At 46.2% G+C, this 17,874-nt stretch overlaps 1 protein-coding gene across 1 annotated transcript in view; it reads left to right on the forward strand.

Moving 5' to 3' along the window:
• The first annotated feature begins 1,092 nt into the window (after window positions 1–1,092).
• The window catches only part of GALNT15 (polypeptide N-acetylgalactosaminyltransferase 15), a 42,255-nt gene continuing 25,473 nt past the window's right edge, over window positions 1,093–17,874 (forward strand). The window contains exon 1 of the mRNA XM_090284370.1: window positions 1,093–2,337. Coding sequence (XP_090140496.1) covers window positions 1,808–2,337 — 530 coding nt within the window. The 5' untranslated portion in view covers window positions 1,093–1,807. The remainder of the gene's footprint in view (window positions 2,338–17,874) is intronic.

Raw genomic sequence — 17,874 nt, forward strand, 5'->3', positions numbered from 1 at the left:
CCTTGACTCTTACCTTTCTCTCACACTGGCTATCAAGCCATCAGCCAAATCCTACATGTTTTTCCTTAAAATATGTCCAGCAGCTGAGCATGTCTCATGACCTGCACAGACGCCACTTTGGTCCACGTCCTCACCATTCTCACTGAGAAATGCCTTATTTTGTTCCCCTGCCTCTGCCCTTTGCTCTCTCACTGTCTAATAACACAGTAGCCAGAGCCATCCAGTTAAGACAGTGCATCTGTCCTCTACTCACAGCCCTCCCAGGGCTCCCATCTCACTCAGAGGTAAAGCCAAAATTCCTACAACGGTCCCTCCCCTTAGCTCTTACTCCTCTTACCTCTCATTCCCTTCCCATCATGCCCCACCTTGCCCACTCTGTCCCAGCCACATTGGCCCTCTGCTGTCCTTCAAACAGGCCAGGCACACTCTCAGCTCAGTACCTTCCCATTGGTTATTCTCTCTGCCCTAAATGCTCACCCCAGGTAGCTCTGTAGACCCCTCATCAATTAGTGTCAAAGTTTAACCCTTAGTCCATGATCCCTAGGCTCTTTCCCTGCAATATATATATTTTCACCATCTGTCCCACTGTAACTTTTAATGAACTTTCTGACTTTCTTTCCCACTAGAATATAATCTCCACAAGGCACCAGTTTTGGTCTGTTTTATTCATTGCTGCACTCCCAGTCCCCAGAAGAGTTTGGGTACATGGTAGGTGCTCATTAATACTTGTTGGTTGAGTGAAGTGTTACGACTGAAGGAGCATGCCACTCCTCTTCCAATAACACTTCCCCTCAATGGCCAGCACATAGTAGGCATTCAGAGGCTCTTGTGGACAGGAGAGGCTTACATGGGCCTCCCCTCCCCCCAGCTTTCCTCATTGTCAGGACAGGGATAGTAGTCTTCAGGAAGGGAGGATGAGTCTGGCCTAGCTTTACAGATCACCTGTGGGAGGCTAAGGGTGCAAATGAACAGCAAGCTCCTTGCATCTACGTCCCATGTGCAGCCTTTCTGAAAACAGGTGGGAATGCTCTTTCCCGCCCCCTTGGGTGGGGCAAGAAGTCTTCGTAGAACAAAGATTCAAATCTGAACCCCTGGCATGTTTCCGTCTGGGTTTGGTCTAGCAGCGGCGACTTTTCTTTTCCTCTGGAACTGTGTTCCATGGGGTTGTGCAAAGCCTGGGAACAGTGAGGGCATTAGGACCAGGAATGAGGCGAGCGCCTGGCTCGGATCTCTGGCAGAGGGCTCTCGGCTGAGTGCGGAGCTATGTATGAAAGGAAATCAGGCACTGCCTGCCGGCTTCTCATCTGTTGATCTGACCTGAGTTGAAACGTCCAAAGGACAACGGCTGTCAGCTCTGCTGGACTGAAGACCCACCAGCTTCCCCCAGACATCGCATAGCAACCTGACCACTCATGCAAGGGGGGAAACAAAACACATGGACTAAACACCTGAGCAGAATGGAATAATTGTTTTTTTTTCCCACGGAGAAAGAAAAAGGGTAAAAGGGGGCAATCAATTTAATTTGAAGCTCCTGTGAATGGGCTTTCAGAGGCAATTAAAGAAATCCTCTCAGAGAGGACCTGGGGTGGGACTTGGGTCCTCTGGCTTTCTGATTGTAAGTGGAGGCTGGCCTTACACACGCTGTTGGCAAATGTCTGATGGAATAAAAGGAGCAGGTTAAGTGACTGTCAAAAAACTTCCAGGTGGAACCAGTAGCCCAGGTTCTGCTGCAAGCTTGAAGGAACCTGGAGCAGGAGGAGAAAGCGAACTTGAACATGACCTGTTGCATTTGGCAACTTCCAGCAACATGCTCCTAAGGAAGCGATGCAGGCATGGACCATGCAGACTGAAATTCCTGCTGCTCTTGCTGATGCTGGGATGCGCACTGCTGATGGTGGCCATGCTGCCGCCTCCTCCGCATGCCCTGCACCAGGCTCCCACAGCCCAGGCCGCCCAGCACAGCCCTGGCGCTGGGTACCGCCTGGACTTCGGGGAATCCCAGGAATGGGTGCTGGAGTCCGAGGATGAGGACCAAGACTACAGTCCTTTGGAGGGCCTTCCTCCTTTTATCTCGCTGAGGGAGGATCAGCTCCTAGTGGCCGTGGCCTCACCCAGGGTCAGAAGGAACCAGAGCCAGGACAGGAGAGGTAGCAGCTACAGGTTCATCAAGCAGCCCAGCAGGAGGCTGGACCAGGAGGCCCCAGACAAGGACTGGGGGGCAGAGGAGGAGGATGAGGAGGTATCTGAAGAAGATGAGCCGTCTACGCTCCGCCTGGAGGAGGCGCTCAGCGCCCGCATTCCCCTGCAGAGGGCGCTGCCCGAGGTACGGCATCCGCTGTAAGTAAGTCCCCTGCTTCCCCTTCCTCGGTACTGGTACTGGGGTGCTATCAGCAACGATGGGTGCAAGCTTTCTGCACTCTGCCTCCACTGTCCCTAGGGCAGCGCTTCTCAAGGTGTAGCCGCTGGACGAGCAGCAGCATGCCTCACCTGGGAACCTGTTAAAACGCAAGAATCTCAGACCCTCCCTAGACCCATTGAGTCAGAAACCCTGGGTGGAGCCCCTTGATCTTTATCTAACCAGCCCTCCAGGCCAGAACCACTATCCTAGAAAACAAAAAGGCAGCAACTCTTAGTTGTTCCTTCTCTTCCCCACATCCTGGGTTCTAGTCCTGTCTGGATTATCGGGTCAAACAGCTTTATCTACATAACGCAGAGGGGACATGGAGCAGATGTTCTCCACCGCACTTTCCAATTCTAATACTGTGACTCCACAATATTTTGATATAATGATTGATATTATTGTTTGCTTTTATTTTGGGTCAAATAACAATTGCAGTTAACATTTATGTGGCTCTTGCCATGTGCCTGGCTTTAGTCTAAGAACTTCTCATATATTAACTTATAAGGTCCTTATAACTATTGGATGGGTGCTGATATTACCATTATGCCTATTTTATAGGTATGAAAATAAGGCACAGAAAGGCCAAGTGACTTCTCCACAGTCACGCAGCTAGCAGATGCCAAAACAGGGATTTGAATCTAGGCAGAAGCTCCAGTCTGCCTGAACTACCACTCTATGCCACCCTCCTTAGTCCACTAAAGGGACAACTCCAGTGCCCAGGAGCTGGAGTACTGCACCAATGCAGTCTGACCTGGCAGGGCAACTCCACCTCCAGGAGCACGCTGGGATGACATGCAGGCTGTGCCCAGGGAGATGGTTGGTTCACTCTGTACACACCTGTCCTCTTTCCACCCTCACACCATCTCCATGGCTGGCTGCAGAGAAGGGGGCCAGGTTAATCAGAGTGATCTAGGTCCCTTCCCTATGAGCCACATCTCTTTCCAGAGTTCAGAGAGTTTCCTGGGAAACAAGTGCACCCTCCTGCCCTCTGAGTGAGAGGATCCATGTAGAGCAGCAGTAGGAAGCAGGACCACTTACTTCTAGGATCCCCATGGGGGTCTCGCTCAGCCTGGCTACTTGGCCACTCACTCTCAGGGTTGTGCAAATGCAGGACAGCACATGGGACTGATGCCTCCTGACATTGTGTGCTTGGGTGCCTGTCACCTCCCTCTCATCCCAACCCTGCTGTTCTGATTTCAAGTCTTGGCTTTAAAAGCTCTTTTCAGGAAACTTCCAGACCCAGCCAGACCCACCGCCTTGCAGTTTTGTGCTCTCTGGAGTTTTAACTCATAATACTTATTGCAACTGAAGTTGAATGGTCATTGATGTGTTGGTTTGTTCAATGTCTGTTTCCCCTGCCATGCAGTGAACCCATGGGTTCTAGCACACAGTAAAGAAATGATTGCTGAGTGAGTGATTGCTGAGTGAGTGAATATAGTTTTCAAATTCTTTTCATACATTTTTTCACTTGCCTAGAGCAAGAATGAGTATCCTCAAACTAGAGATCTCTGGTTATCTAAGGTGTGTGTGTGTGTGTGTGTGTGTGTGTGTGTGACTACATGTGTTGCACTGTGAAAGTGTGTTGTGCACATGTATATCTGTGGGTACATTGTATATGCGTTTGTGCACGCATGTTATATGTGCATTGTGTTGTACATTTGGGATGCATATAGTACATGTGAGTAGCACATTATGAGGTGCCTGTGTATGGTGTGTCTGCGATGTGATATGCACAGGTATGAGTTGTATTTCATCATGTATGTATGTTTGTAAAGGAAGTATTAGTGTTCATCTGTGTTGCTATGCATTGCAACGTGTATGGTACACACATATTGTGTACCACATGTGGTGTGACATGCACATGCACCATGCAGGTGTGTGCATGTGTATTTTGTGATGCGATGTTTGTTTTGCATATATTTTGTGGTATGTGTGTGCATGTGCATTGTGTCATGACATGTAGCAAGTTTATGTTGTGCTCGTGTGTGTATTGTGTTCATGTGGGTATGCATCTGCTGCATGTGTGTGCTATAAATGTACATATTGTATGAGTGTTACATGTGCACATGTGCAAATGTGCTGTGTGTTATGCATGTGATGTGAAGTGCATGGATGTGTTGTGCTTATGGTACACACGTGGCCAAATTTTGTGTCATGTCTATGTGTGTAAGTGTGCTGTATGTATCATGCTGGTGGTGTGAAGTACATGGGTGTGTGTTGTGCATGTGTGTGGTATGAGCATGGGTAATTTTGTGTTGTATGTGTGCACCACTTTAGTGGTTGCCTCTTCGAGCCAGGGTAACCAGTCCATTTCAGTTTGCCTGGGACTTGCCTGATTTTAGCACTGAGAGCCCCTACAGGTCCCAAGCAAACCAGGAGAGTTGGTCTCCCCAGCTTTCTAGGGTTGTCACAGGATGGCCCCCAGCTCTGTCTGGAGGTGTGAAACGCCCTCTGCTGGCGGAAGCTGGTCCATGCGGCCTGTGCTGCCCAGGCCTTGGGCCCTAGACTCCCGTCTCCCTTCCGCACTTGACACTGGAGCCTCCCCTTCCCAGCACGCCTCTAGGATACGTAAGAGATTTTCGGTAAAGTGAGGCTGTGACACCGTCCCACCCCACACACCCTCTCTACACGGTGGCAGGATTCTCCTCCTTCAGCCACTTTAAAACCAGGCCAAAATAGAACCCATAAAAGGACAGCTGTATACAGTATTCAGCACCAGCTATCTGCAGGTCCCGCACTGCGGCTTTCCCATCAGGACCAGAGCCTTGGACACCACGCAGTTCTGCCTCCTGCTGCAGTGAGCCACACACCGCACCGTTATCCGCCCCAGAGCTCCCTCCCTGCAAGCCCATCCTTGACTCCTAATCCAAACAAGCCCTGCTGGCTCCAGTTCCCGCATCAAAACCAGCAAACCAGCCTTGGCGCTTTCTAACTACCTGTAGGGTCATTGCTGGAGGTCAGTTTGAAAAGGGAGCATGAGGAGACATACTAATAATGCAAGATCAAAGCAAAAAAAAAATTGGTGTAAAACATCAAAAGGCAGAATATGGAAAGAATGGTAAAACTATAGTAAACATTTATTAAATATGTATTATGCACTAGGGATTCGGCTAACTGGTGTTTCTTTGTTTAATCTTCATGGCAAACCTGTAAGGTAGGTCATATCATCTCTGTTTTATGGGTGAGAAATCTGAGGCACAGAAAGGTGGAGGGACTAGGGCCAGTTTAATTGACCAGGTGTGTCTGACACCGGAGGCATGCTCTTCACCTCCATACTGTATTTTCTGGGCAAGTCATATAAGCTGGAAGCATTTCCAGTTTGTCCATCTATCAAATGGGGAACACTCCCACCGATTAGTCCACAGGGAGACACGGAAGATGTTTATCACAGCCTCCATGGTGGCACTGAGGAATTGGAGCCACCTGGGTGTTTTATCCCAGGGTACAACGAAACAAGGTGGGAGGGTTGTGCTGTGGGAAGGGCTGGGTCCTGGGGTCTAGGGCAGGCAGTGAATGAATATGTGGATGAAATAAAGACAAGAACCCATGATGGAGCTGGGGCTGAGGACTAAGATGGGCTCCGCCCTTCAATGCTGCTTTCAAAAGGTGGGTTGGGTTGAAGGGCGGGAGGAACAAGCCTTGCCCATTCAGCCTCTTGGTGTTGACCACTTTCAACACCCTTCCAGGCTTAGCTCTCCTTTGACCATCCTGGCACCCAGCATAGGGCAATTGGTGTCCAGGATCAAAGAGCCTCCCAACTGAGACAGGGCTTTGTAATCTCTCCTCCAGGCAGTGGCTCTCAGACTTGAGCATCTGCAGCATTAGACCTTGAGGTTTTGTTGAAATACAGATTCCTGGCCTCTGCCCCTATAGTTTCTGACTCAGTAGGTTTAGGGAGGGGTCTAAGAATTTGATTTCTATAAATTCCTGGATGCTGCTGCTGCTGCTGCTGATCTAGGACACTCTGTGCCAAACAGGCTGGACAGAGCTGTGCTCCTCAAATTGTAATATGCATGCAACCCCCCTGGGCATCTTGTTAAAATACAGAGTCTAATTTAATAGGCCAGGGCTGTGGCCCAAGATGCTACATTTCTATCTAGCTCCCAGTTGGGACTGCACTGCTGGCCCACAGACTGTGCTTTTCAGCAGCAAGAAGCTACATCAGTGGTTCCCAAAACTATGTGTGTATTAGGTTCCCACATATTGCTTGTTTAAAATGAAGATTCTCAGACCCTGTCACTAGAGACTCTCCATAGTTTCAAGTTGGAGCCCAGTGATTGGAATTTTTAAAAGCTAATGCAGGATAGTTTTGGGAAGTCACTGGTATAGCATGTGAGTGGAGAGGTAGTAAAGCGATGGAAAGTTCGATGGAGGAAGTGGTACTGGAATTGGAAAATAGAGAAGTGAAGCATAAGGGAAGATAAGTACCCCTCATAACCAGGGGTTTTGGACTGAAACATAAATGTCAGCTCAGCTGTAGCTGGCTGTGTGGTACCTGCTTACATCAACTCATAACTCGTGGTTATGGTTGGGCCTAGGTTACCCTGGTTTATATACTGAATAAAAATCACATGGAACAGTGGATTGGAATTGAATCCTGGTGCCACCTCTTATTGTATGACCTTATATAATTACTCAGCCTCTCTGGGCCTCAGTTTCCTCAACTGTAAAAGGGAAGTAATACCCTTGCATCAGGTTATAGCTCAAACGAAACAAAATGTTGATGACATTTTTCCTGGTATTCAAGTCCAAATAGAAGTTGCCCTTATCACATTCTTGGGTTTAGGACTGTTGGGGTGAGTTTGAAAGATGGAGGAAAGTTGGAGCAGGCAGCTGTGGACATCTTTGTCCTGTCTCTGATCAAGGAGTTATTTTTCTGCTCCTGAGGGCTGCAGAATAATCGCAAACTTGGGGGCATGTTGGAATTATCTGGAAGGCCTTAGAAATTGCTCATACCCAGGTCTTATTTCCAGGGGGCTAAGCCAAGGATGTCCGGAGTTCCTTCAGAATAAGGTTGTGAGACTTCAGAGGGCCCCCGCAAAGAAGGGGACTGTGTGCCCCTTACATGACTTGTCTCCACTGTGGGGAATGACAGGCTGGCAGCATCAGCCTCAAGGGCAGGCTCCAGCCCTTTCCACCCTTCTCGCTCATCCATAAGATCCTTTCCTCTAAGGGTCATCTCCAGGCTGTGTCCCATCCCCTCTCCCCCCAGCCCTGGCTTGGAAATTGATGTTTCCAGGCTGAGCCACATCAGTTACAGACAAGATGGGCTGAACATTTTCTCAGAATGTAGGAGATGGACTGTATGGTATTATTCTCCTGTTTGCATTGACAACCAGCCTATACACTCCTTGAGAGCAAGAACAGTGTCTTCTTTCATTCACTGAACAAAGATTTATTTAGCAGTTATTAAAGGTCAGAAGGTAAGCAAGACCCAGCCCCAACCCCAAAGAGCTTGGGGGATACAGGGGAATGCAGACAAGCAGCAAGGCCATTATATAGGTGGGCTCAGAACTGAGATACAGAAGCCCCTCGAGTGAGAGCTCTACTGATTTGGTAAGAGCTAGGGGTCAGTAACCCCCAAATAACTTTAGAAAACTGGGCAGAAACCTTTTTACTCTAGCCCGGCAATGAGAAGGTGGGGGAGTGTTTGTGCCCCAGCCAGACCATCTGGTGCAAGCCTATGACTCACTCTCTTCGAATCATCATCCAAATGCGTTTTCTGAGGTCACAGGGGATCCTGGAGCTGAATGAAGAGAGGGCGTGCATCTGTGTGTAAACACAGACCCGGATTCCTGTGATCGTGGAGAGTAACGATAGAAAGCCAACACTTCCTGAGCAGCTCTCTTGGGCCAGGAGGGTCCTTTTTATTCCAGGCAGCACCGCAGGGCTGCAGAGGGACATCAGAATCCTTGTGTTGGCTAATTAGGGGGTGTAAATAGCAGAGCCAGGATGCAAAGCCAAGTTGATTTGATTCCAAAGCCCTAGATCTTTCCTCCCCTCTGCTGCCACTCAGAATATGAACAAATGAGGTCGGACTGGGCTTTTGGACACGTGGGGGTGTGTGTGTACAAACTGAGTTAGTAAAATAGGCACAAGATATCTGGTTGAAGGACAAAGAAAGTAGCTAGCCCCATCATTTAACAATAAAAACATGTGTTTCTCCCTGGGTCCTCTCCATGAGTACTTGGTCACATGGGGGCACTGCTTCACAATATAACATCTCTGGACTGTCTCAGTGATTCCCTCAGCAAAGCCGTGGCCCAAATAGAGCAGGAGGACCATGCAGCCCCACCTGGGGGAAAGAATCTGAGGGTTGGAGTGGTGGTGCCCTGCCCAAGGCCCCTTGTTTGTTCCTCTACCTACCTTAATTCCTCAGAGGATTTGAAGATACATCATAAAATACAAAATTGCTATTAATACAATGCTTAGTCAAGATAAGGGGAAATATACTTTAGAATACCTTTCACTCAGTTCCTGGTGCCTGTCAAGCCCCTTCCCACCTCCAGGCCTTAGCAGAGGCTGTGACGTCTGCCAGGAGCATGGTTCCCCACCCACATGCCTTCTCTCTGTGGTGTCCTGTCCACCCTCTGCTCTCAGCTTTCCTTTCAGGCCCCGTTCCCTGAGAGTCTGCGGAGCCCGTCTTGCAGTTGTTGAATAATCATTTGTTTACCTGTTTAAACTCCATGACAGCAGAGACTATCTTAGTTTGGCTTCCCCCAAAGCAGACCCTGAGACAAGCATTTGTTGTTCAGGTGACACCAGGGAGCACTGGGATTGGCCCAGGAACACGGAGCAGCCCAGGGAAGGTGTGTTTCCAAGCAGTTACTGTGGGCAGCTAGGGCTGTGGGGGAGTCTGACAGACAGTGTATTACTCACCTTCCCACTCCTTAAGGTCAAGGTTGCTGAATATTAATACACCAGCTCTATTTTAGGCACTGGCTGAGGGCAGCTCATGGGGTGGGTGGGAGGTCAATTCCTTCCTTCAGGTGATGGAGAGAGCAGTTGGAGGTCAGGCTGTCCAGTTGATTATAATGATGTGGCCCTAGGGGGTATGGCAGGGGCGCTGCAGATTGTGCTTCAAAGATCTTATCCACTTAATCCATCTTTCAGTCTTCACATGCAGTGGGTTGTCAGGAAAAATCTGTTAAATGACTTGATAGAAAGATGGGAGGCCAAATCAAAGAGAAAGTTAGACTAAAGATAGGCAATGCTAGACCCTTCTCAATGACTCAATATCCTATTTCCTTACTCTGAGCTTCCTGGCCACCATATTGAAAGAGGAAACAATGATTCTTATTGTTGACGGGGAGGAAGCACACCAGGTCCTCAGAGGTTGAGAAGCTTTTCCTGGCACTTGCATCTGACAAGAATTTCCCACCAAAGCTTTGTAGAAGGGGTAGTGATTAAGAAGACAGCACCCTTCACAGCTTTGCCCTGAAAAGCAAAGCAGATTTCATAAAATCAATGCTTATACTGTCTGCTGAGGAGAGCTGAGAACATGATGCTACTAAGCATGTCTAGGCATAAGCAAATTTCTAAGGCAGCCAAGGCAGTGGGATCTAAGTAAGTTGCTTTTTGAGCGTCTTAATTAATCAGTATAGACAGTCCAGAACATATGAAAGAACCAATGAATTACATGTTCTTCAAATAACCCTCCATAATTGTCACTTTGATCTGGACATGGAACCCAAGCCAAAGTCCAGAACATTCTCCCAGCACTTTAGTTCAGGATGGCACTATATGGACCGATTAAAAGCAATGGTTTGGAGTCAGACTGACCATCAGCTATTTGCTGTGTAACTTTGGGTAAATTATTTAAGTTCTTTGGGCTCTGGTTTCCTCATCTTTAAAATGGGAATGTTTATCCATTATTTAGTGCTGCATAACACACCACCTCAAAAGTTAGGGGCTTAAAAAATAGATAAATTGGACTTCATAAAAATTAAAAAATTTTGTGTCCTAAGAAAGTAAAAAGGGAATCCAGGAATGGGAGAAAAAAATTGCAAGTCATATATCTGAAGGGATTGATATCTAGAATACAGGAAGAACCCTTGCAACCTAAAAATAGAAAGACACAGAATTTATAAATCAGCAAAGTATTTAATTAGACATTTCTCAAAAATATATATAGAAATGGTCAAAAAGCACATGAAAAGATGCTCAAATCATTAGCCAGTAGGGAAATGCAAATCAAAACCACAATGAGATACCATTTTACCCCCACTATAAAGGCTAAAACAAAAAAGACAATAATAAGAGCTGACAAGGATGTGAAGAAGTTGGAACCATCATATGTGGCTGATAAGGATGTGAAATGATTCAGCTGCTTTGGAAAACAGTTTGGCAGCTTCTCAAAATGTTAACATACAGTTACCATATGACTCAACAATTCCACTCCTAGATATATACTCAAGAGAACTGAAAACACATGTCTACACAAAAGCTTATCTAAAAGTCTTTATAGCAGCAATAGGAATGATAACCGAAAATGGAAACACTCAAGTGGCCATCAGCTGATAAATGGATAAATAAAATGTGATAAACTTAAACAATAGAATATTATTTGGCATTAAAAGGGAGTGAAGTACTGACACATGATACAGCATGGTGAACCTAGAAAATATTATGCCGAGTGAAAGAAGCCAGACACAAAAGATCACATATTGTATGATTCTATTTGTATGACTAGTCCAGAGTAGGAAAATCTATGAAGACAAAAAATAGATTAGTGGTTATCAGGAGTCTAGAGTGTAACTGTTAATGCATAGTGGGTTTTTTGGGGGGTGGTGAAAATGTTCTGAAGTTAGATAGTGGCTGTGAGTACACAGCTTTGTGACTATACTAAAAACTACTGAACTGTACGTTTTTATTAGGGTGAATTTTATGGTATGTGAATTATATCTCAATAAAATTGTTATCAAATATAGTGGCTTAAAAAACAACCATTTATTTGTCCATGAATCTATAATTGGAGCTGGATTCAGCTGGGCAGTTCTGCCTCTCTCACCTGGGACCCTCCTGCTGCCATCTTGGGTTCAGTGATCAGAATGACCTCACTCATGTCTGGCAGCTGGAGCTGGTCCTCTGCTGAGCCACTTCAGCTTTCCTCCAAGTGGCCTCTTGTCCTCCTTTAAGCTAGACAGGCTTCCTTGCATGGCATCTCGTGGCAGCAAGTAGAAACTGGAAGGCGCCTTGAGGCCTAATATGAGGTGTCCCAGACTGTCACTTCCAGTACATTCTATTGGTGAAAGACAGTCACAAGACCAGCCAGGTTCAGAAGGTGGAGAAATAGATTCTACTTTTTGATGAGAAACGTGATAAAGTCCCATTGCAAAGGAACATGCATACAAAGTGGACAGAATTATTGAGACCACCTTTACGCACACGAAAATAGATATTTCAAAGGACAGTTGGAGGATTAAATGTATAGTGTATGTAAAGTATTCAGCACAGTGCCTGGTATGCAAAAACACTCATTAGATGGTGCCCAGTTTGTTATTCAGTTTGATTGTCCTATAATTTAGTTGCATTTCTGATTTAGTCCTAGGAGAAGGTGAGTTTAACTTCCACCTACTCTGCCTCATTAAATGGTGGCTAAGATGGGTATTAATAAGATGCTAACATTACACAGCCTGCCCCTTGGTGATCACAGATTCAAGGCTGGAAGGGTCTTTAGACCCTGTATAGTGATCAGCGGTGGGAACTAGAACTCAGAGAATAGAAGTGGCAGACTTACCCCAGGTCCCTTATCTCCCTTCAACCACAGGATTTCGAAGGTCTGAGCAGGATGGAGGGTCTTCTTCTAGCTCACATGGCACATCCCCTCTGACTCCCTGTCTCACACTCTTCCTTCCAGACCAGGATCCTGGCTCAGGCCATAAACATGGGGTGGGATCAACTTGCAGGAGGGGTCTTCGAGGGGAAAAGAAGAGGGGTCAAAATGCTGTCTGGGGATGAAGAGACAGGCGTCCCATGAGTTAAGTAAACTCAGTCATCACAAAACGGTGGCCCACAGGTTGTCATGTCACAGATGTGTTTCTAGGCCACATTTTTTAAACATTGAATTCATGGCCAACATTTGAAAATCAAGATATTTCATATAAACAACTCAGATTTGTGGCTTTTTCTGAAAACCAGAATGATCTGGCTACCCTAGACTGAATCTCCGCCTGGTATTATTGGCTACTTTTCCATGCACCGTGTTGTCCCTAGTTCACTGCTGCCCCTGCGGCCAGCAAATACCAGGGACAGTGACCTCTTGGCTGCCTGTCAGCCTCTGTAGACATTTGAGCTTGTGCTTCCTCCAGGCCCAACAAAAGGGTTAGAGCACTAAGGAGGAATTGGCCTAGGTTAGCTTCAAGGCCCCCTTTAAATATCCTTCTTGGCTGGACCTTAGAGGATTTGTTTTAAAGGCTTCAGAAGTTTCTCTGAATCACGGACTCAAACTCTCTTTCTAGTTCTGGGCTCCCCACCCTGCAAAGCTCTATGAGGGTGGATAAGAAGTGGGCAGGAAGAGTGAGTATATTGTGAAGCAGAAACAGATGACAGGTCCTTAGCACCGCCTCCCTCTCTTCATTCCTACTTCCTTCCTTGTGCCCTCTCCTTCCTTAGAGACCCAGTGTCCTCTTGGTGACATTAGGGTTCCCATAAACAGGTGAGCTGGGCCCCACAGTCTAGACCTTTTCTTACTGTTTTCCCAGCATCTCCCAAGTTTCACACACTCATATCAGCTAAGCAGTTAGTGGATGCTCTCCATCACAGGCATTATCCTCTTAAAGGAAATTCATTCTATATTTTAACAAGACAAATTGGGAAAGCCTCCAAAGCCTTCTGAGTGAGCAAGGAGACCTGAGGCCTTTGCTCCCCATGACCTCCTGGGACATTGTAAGCATCTTACTGCAATGTTGTAGGGAGCTGGGTCCAGCAAAGGATCTGTCTGAGCTCCAGTTACTGCCATGCCTTTCTCTGCCTGTGATCTTGTGTGATGCAACTCTTACTATGAACAAGGCACTGGGCTAAGTACTTTATATATTTTAACTCATTTGATCCTTCCAACAACCACATTTTACAGATGAGAAACCTGAGGTTAAGTAAATATACGCTAAAAAAGACTTGCTGGAATCAAGGGGATTGTGAAAAGTAAAAATTGTTTGCTATAGATGCAAGTGAGTCTGTGGATCTGGAAATTATTGAAAGGACATGTTGTTATCAGAGAGCTCATGTTGCTTGTCCAAGCCCCATAAGAACAGACAGCCTCTTCCTAAGATGCTCTAAGCTGACACAGATTTTGAGCAAGGTGGACGGAGATGCAGTCTGGCTGCTCTGGGGCTATCACTCTGCGCCACTAGCTTGGCCTGCTGGCATAGAGAGGGCTCATCCCTTTGCCCATCCTCACAAGCCTCAGTGTCCACCCATAGGCTGACAAAGCCCATCCCTGGGATGGTGACCACGGACCCCCATAAGCCCATGCAAATACTTGGTACCCCTTCTTTCTACCGGTGTCTGGGGACTACACAGCCCGCACCTTCCACAGGTCACCTCATTCAGCGGATTTTACCCACCAGAAACAATCAATCCCTGACTCCTCTGAGACATGAGGCCTTGCCAGTGTTTATAATAGTGAACCCTGCACTGCAGGGCCATACTGAGGGGACCGGGCCCTCTCACAGACTGCAGGGTTCACACAGAGCCCATGCTTAACCTCCCCTCAAACACCAGATGATTCCTACGCCTATTTCCAGCTCTCACCACCTGGCCGTTGTGCAGTTGTCTGAAGAGAAGCCCCAAAGCTGTCTATGTCCTGAAGGTTGTATGAGCTTCTCCCGTGGAGCAGGTAACAATCCCTTCTGGGCTGATGCTGGGACACGCCCTCCACTGAGCAGGGAGGGTTCTTCTTTAGCTTTGGAACAACTTTCCAAAACCCACCTGGCCTTTCCAAATCCTTAGCAACCTGTTGAGTTTATCCCAGTCACACTCCTTGCCCATGTATCTGTCAGCCCTCCTCTCTCATGGTGAAGAGAGAGCACAGTTCCTTCTATCCATAAAACCTAGAAAATTCAGGAGCAAGACAGCTGTAGAAGAAGGGATTCTCATGAAATTCTCTTTAAAAAGGCTTCTGCTCTAGTTTTCCTTCTTCCCCTCCCTGTCTTCTACCCCAAGAATCAAGGACCCAGAATTTCAAGGCAGGAAGAGCCTTAGTAATTCATCTTACAGTAACAGCACATCTTCCAAGAGCAGCAGCAAATACCTACCCAGCATGTACTCTGCCAGCCACTGTTCCAGAGGCTTCATGAAGGCCACATCATCTTCACAGCAGCCCATACGAAGTGGATGCTGTTACTACCACCCCAAGGAAACCAAGGCGCCAAGAAACTAAGTGACTTGCCCAAGTTCACTTACACAGACAGCTAGGAAGGGGTGGAGTCCCAGCATCCATGCTCTGAATCATCAGGCTAGACTGCCTCTCTGCAGACACCATCATTCCCTGAGGTCAGAGAGAGGAAGTTGGTGGCCCTGGGACCCTGGCTGTTGAGCAGAGAAGGAAGCTCTTCTGTATCCTGACTTTGAGGAATGTGCAAGGATTGTGGTCTTACAGAGCTAGCGTTTCAACAAGAAGCTCTTTCATTGATGGAGTCCCTACTATGTGCTGTGCTAAGCACTTGTTTCTTACAGAAAGCTTTGAAGTGTGTAGATGTGGAAAAGCTCACTTCCAGAAATAGTTCAGGAGACACCTCATGCTATACTGTAGAGTGGTTGCTTAAAGATAATTATATTTTACAAAGATGATACACATGCTAATCACACTGTATCTTTTTCCAAGATAGCTATAAAATAGCTACTATCTATTAAGTGGCTATAATTACTCATAGCTTCTCACAGCATGCCCCAAAAAGGAAACATTATTATCTTTATTTTTCAGATGAGGAAACTGAGGCTTATAAATATTTAGTATATCACCCATGGGAACCTAGGAAGCAGCAGAGTGAAGATTCAAATCTAAATATGTCCGATTCCAAAGTCTGAGCTCTTTTGACCACCTCACTTCAAGAACACACACACATGCATGCATGCACCACACATTTGTGTTGTTTCTGGTCCTCATATTCACAGAGAAAAGGGCTAGTCCCTTGGAAAGGCATGGCTGCATTCTGCCCTGCGGTGATGAACTTTGGTCTCTATAAATTGCGCCCACAGGAATTTCATATGCAGGCCTTTCAGTCCCCCAATTCCCTCTAGGTCTGTCTCCTGGCAATTACCCAAGGTTTTTTCATAGCCCATGAATTTACTGAGGCAAAATTTCTTTTCATAGCCCTGCAAAGCCCCAGTCCTAGGATCTCTAGATTTGTCTGTGCGCAGCCACAAAGGAAATGGAGAGGACACTAAGGAAGCTTTGAACCTGTTTGTGAGCAGGTCTGGAGCCATTCTTAGGACAGAGTGGAAATTCTCAAAGTCTGGTGGATTGGAGGAGGAAAGCTCTGCCAGAGCATGAGGAGGGAGACAGGGAACAGTAGGAGGCTGAAGGAGGTAAAAAAAAAAGACTCAGCATGTGTGTGGGGAGGTTGGGGAGGACTCAGTTATTTTCCTCAAATCTTAACAATAACCAGTTCTACTCTGGACATGTTATTTGAACAGCCCTGAGATCAGACTGTAAAAGTCCATATAAAGTTCATTATTTTATTTGTATTCAGGATGCTTCTAAGGACACCATCATCCATTTAGGGACTACTTTCCAAAGTCCATAGAAATTTCCTTTAAAAATTAGTGCTGGATGCAGTAACTGGTGAAACTGTGGAACTATGTCAAATTCGTGGTTTTAAGTGTCGTGGATGCTTAGGTGAAGCTGGGCAAACCTAACGCAGAAACTCTCTCTCTCTACTATTTTTGCAACTTCTCTCGTGTCCTAAAGTATTTCAAAATAAAAGTTATATGTTTTTAAAACATACTAGAAAGAGCATCACTTTCCCTAAAAAAAATGTGGTATGTAACTTTTCTGATGGTGACTGTTCCGTTGCAGCATAAAAGTCTCATTTTACTTTGGCTACCAGGAAGCTCAGAGTCAAATTTAAAATTCATTCTAGAAATACCAAGACACTGTGGTCTATATATTCATGTTCTTTCTCCAATTGTTGACTTCCTACACTTTTATATTTTTCTGCTCCTGACTGTTCCTCCTTATTTATATTTTAGCATTATTTTATTGTACATATGTCCTGTGAGTTACTTCCAATCATTTATGGAAAGGAATAATGCATAAATACATAAACTAACAAATAATTGGCACAGCTGGTTTATGAGAGGGTCATGTGCTTTGTAAAAAATATTATTTAGGAATTCTGTTTTACTGTTACCTTAAAGCACTTACCTGGTATCAATTTCCCCTCCCACAAGAAGATATTGCACTCAGGGTCCTACGCAGGTTTCCTGCTCATGGAGAGTTTTGGCCCTGGTTAGGGCTCTACCAAGCAGAGGGCATTGCTAATGAGCTTGTGGGCTGCCACCATTGCAATGGCATTTCCCCCAGGCAGGGCCAGTCTGGTTGTCATTCTGCCTGCAGTTCCATCATCACAGGTGCCTCTAGACGTTGGAAGTGTGTGGTTCATGAGACAACCACTATTCAAAGGCAAATACTCCTCTGAGAAGGGATGTGGTTTTAACAATTAAAACCTCGAGAGAAGCACCTTGGAAATGCATCTTAGGAAAGTGCCCTTTGTGAGCAACTGTGAGCCACACCCTGCTCCATGGAACGGGTTGTTATCATAATTAGCGAGGCTGCTGACTCAGAAATCTCAGCCTATGATGACGCAACACAAAGCAGATACAGAGCTCCCTATTCACCTACAGAGGAGGAGGGAGCCGGCCAGCCTACCGGCCAAGGTAACACCACGCCAGCCCTTCTGTCCAGTGTGAGCCAGCAAAGTGGAAAGGGCCTGAGAGCTTTGAAGGAAAATATTCAGCTCTGCCACTTATCAGTAACGTGGCCTTTAACCAATACTGCCTTCTAATGCGCCTCAGTTTTCTTGTCTGTAAAATGGGGTAAAATAGCCCAACCCACACATTTATTATAAGGTGAACATGCAATAAAGTGTATAAAGGGCCTAGCATAATGTTTGGCACATTGCTGGCATTCACAAATGTTTAATTCTTGTCCCTTCTTAAAAAAAATAATAAACATTTATCATGTGCCCAGTGCTATGCTAGGTTTCAGGAATACAAAAATAAAGAAAATACGTCCCTGCCCTCAAATGGATGACAATTACTGTTCACTTAGTATGTAGATCATCTTATTTAGGCCTCACAACCGCTCTATGCGATTGGTAATCAATCATTCACTCCCACTTTACAGTGCTGAGGATGGTCAAAACACCTCTCAACTGCTTGGAGACAGCGTAGGTTAAATATTGTGAAGAAGCAGTTGGGAGGGAGTACACAGCACTATTATGGGGGTGCAATGGGCTCCCTTTACATGGAAA

Source organism: Furipterus horrens, unplaced genomic scaffold (genome assembly GCF_987537825.1).
Source record: "Furipterus horrens unplaced genomic scaffold, mFurHor1.1.pri manual_scaffold_7, whole genome shotgun sequence".
Taxonomy (NCBI): Eukaryota; Metazoa; Chordata; class Mammalia; order Chiroptera; family Furipteridae; genus Furipterus; species Furipterus horrens.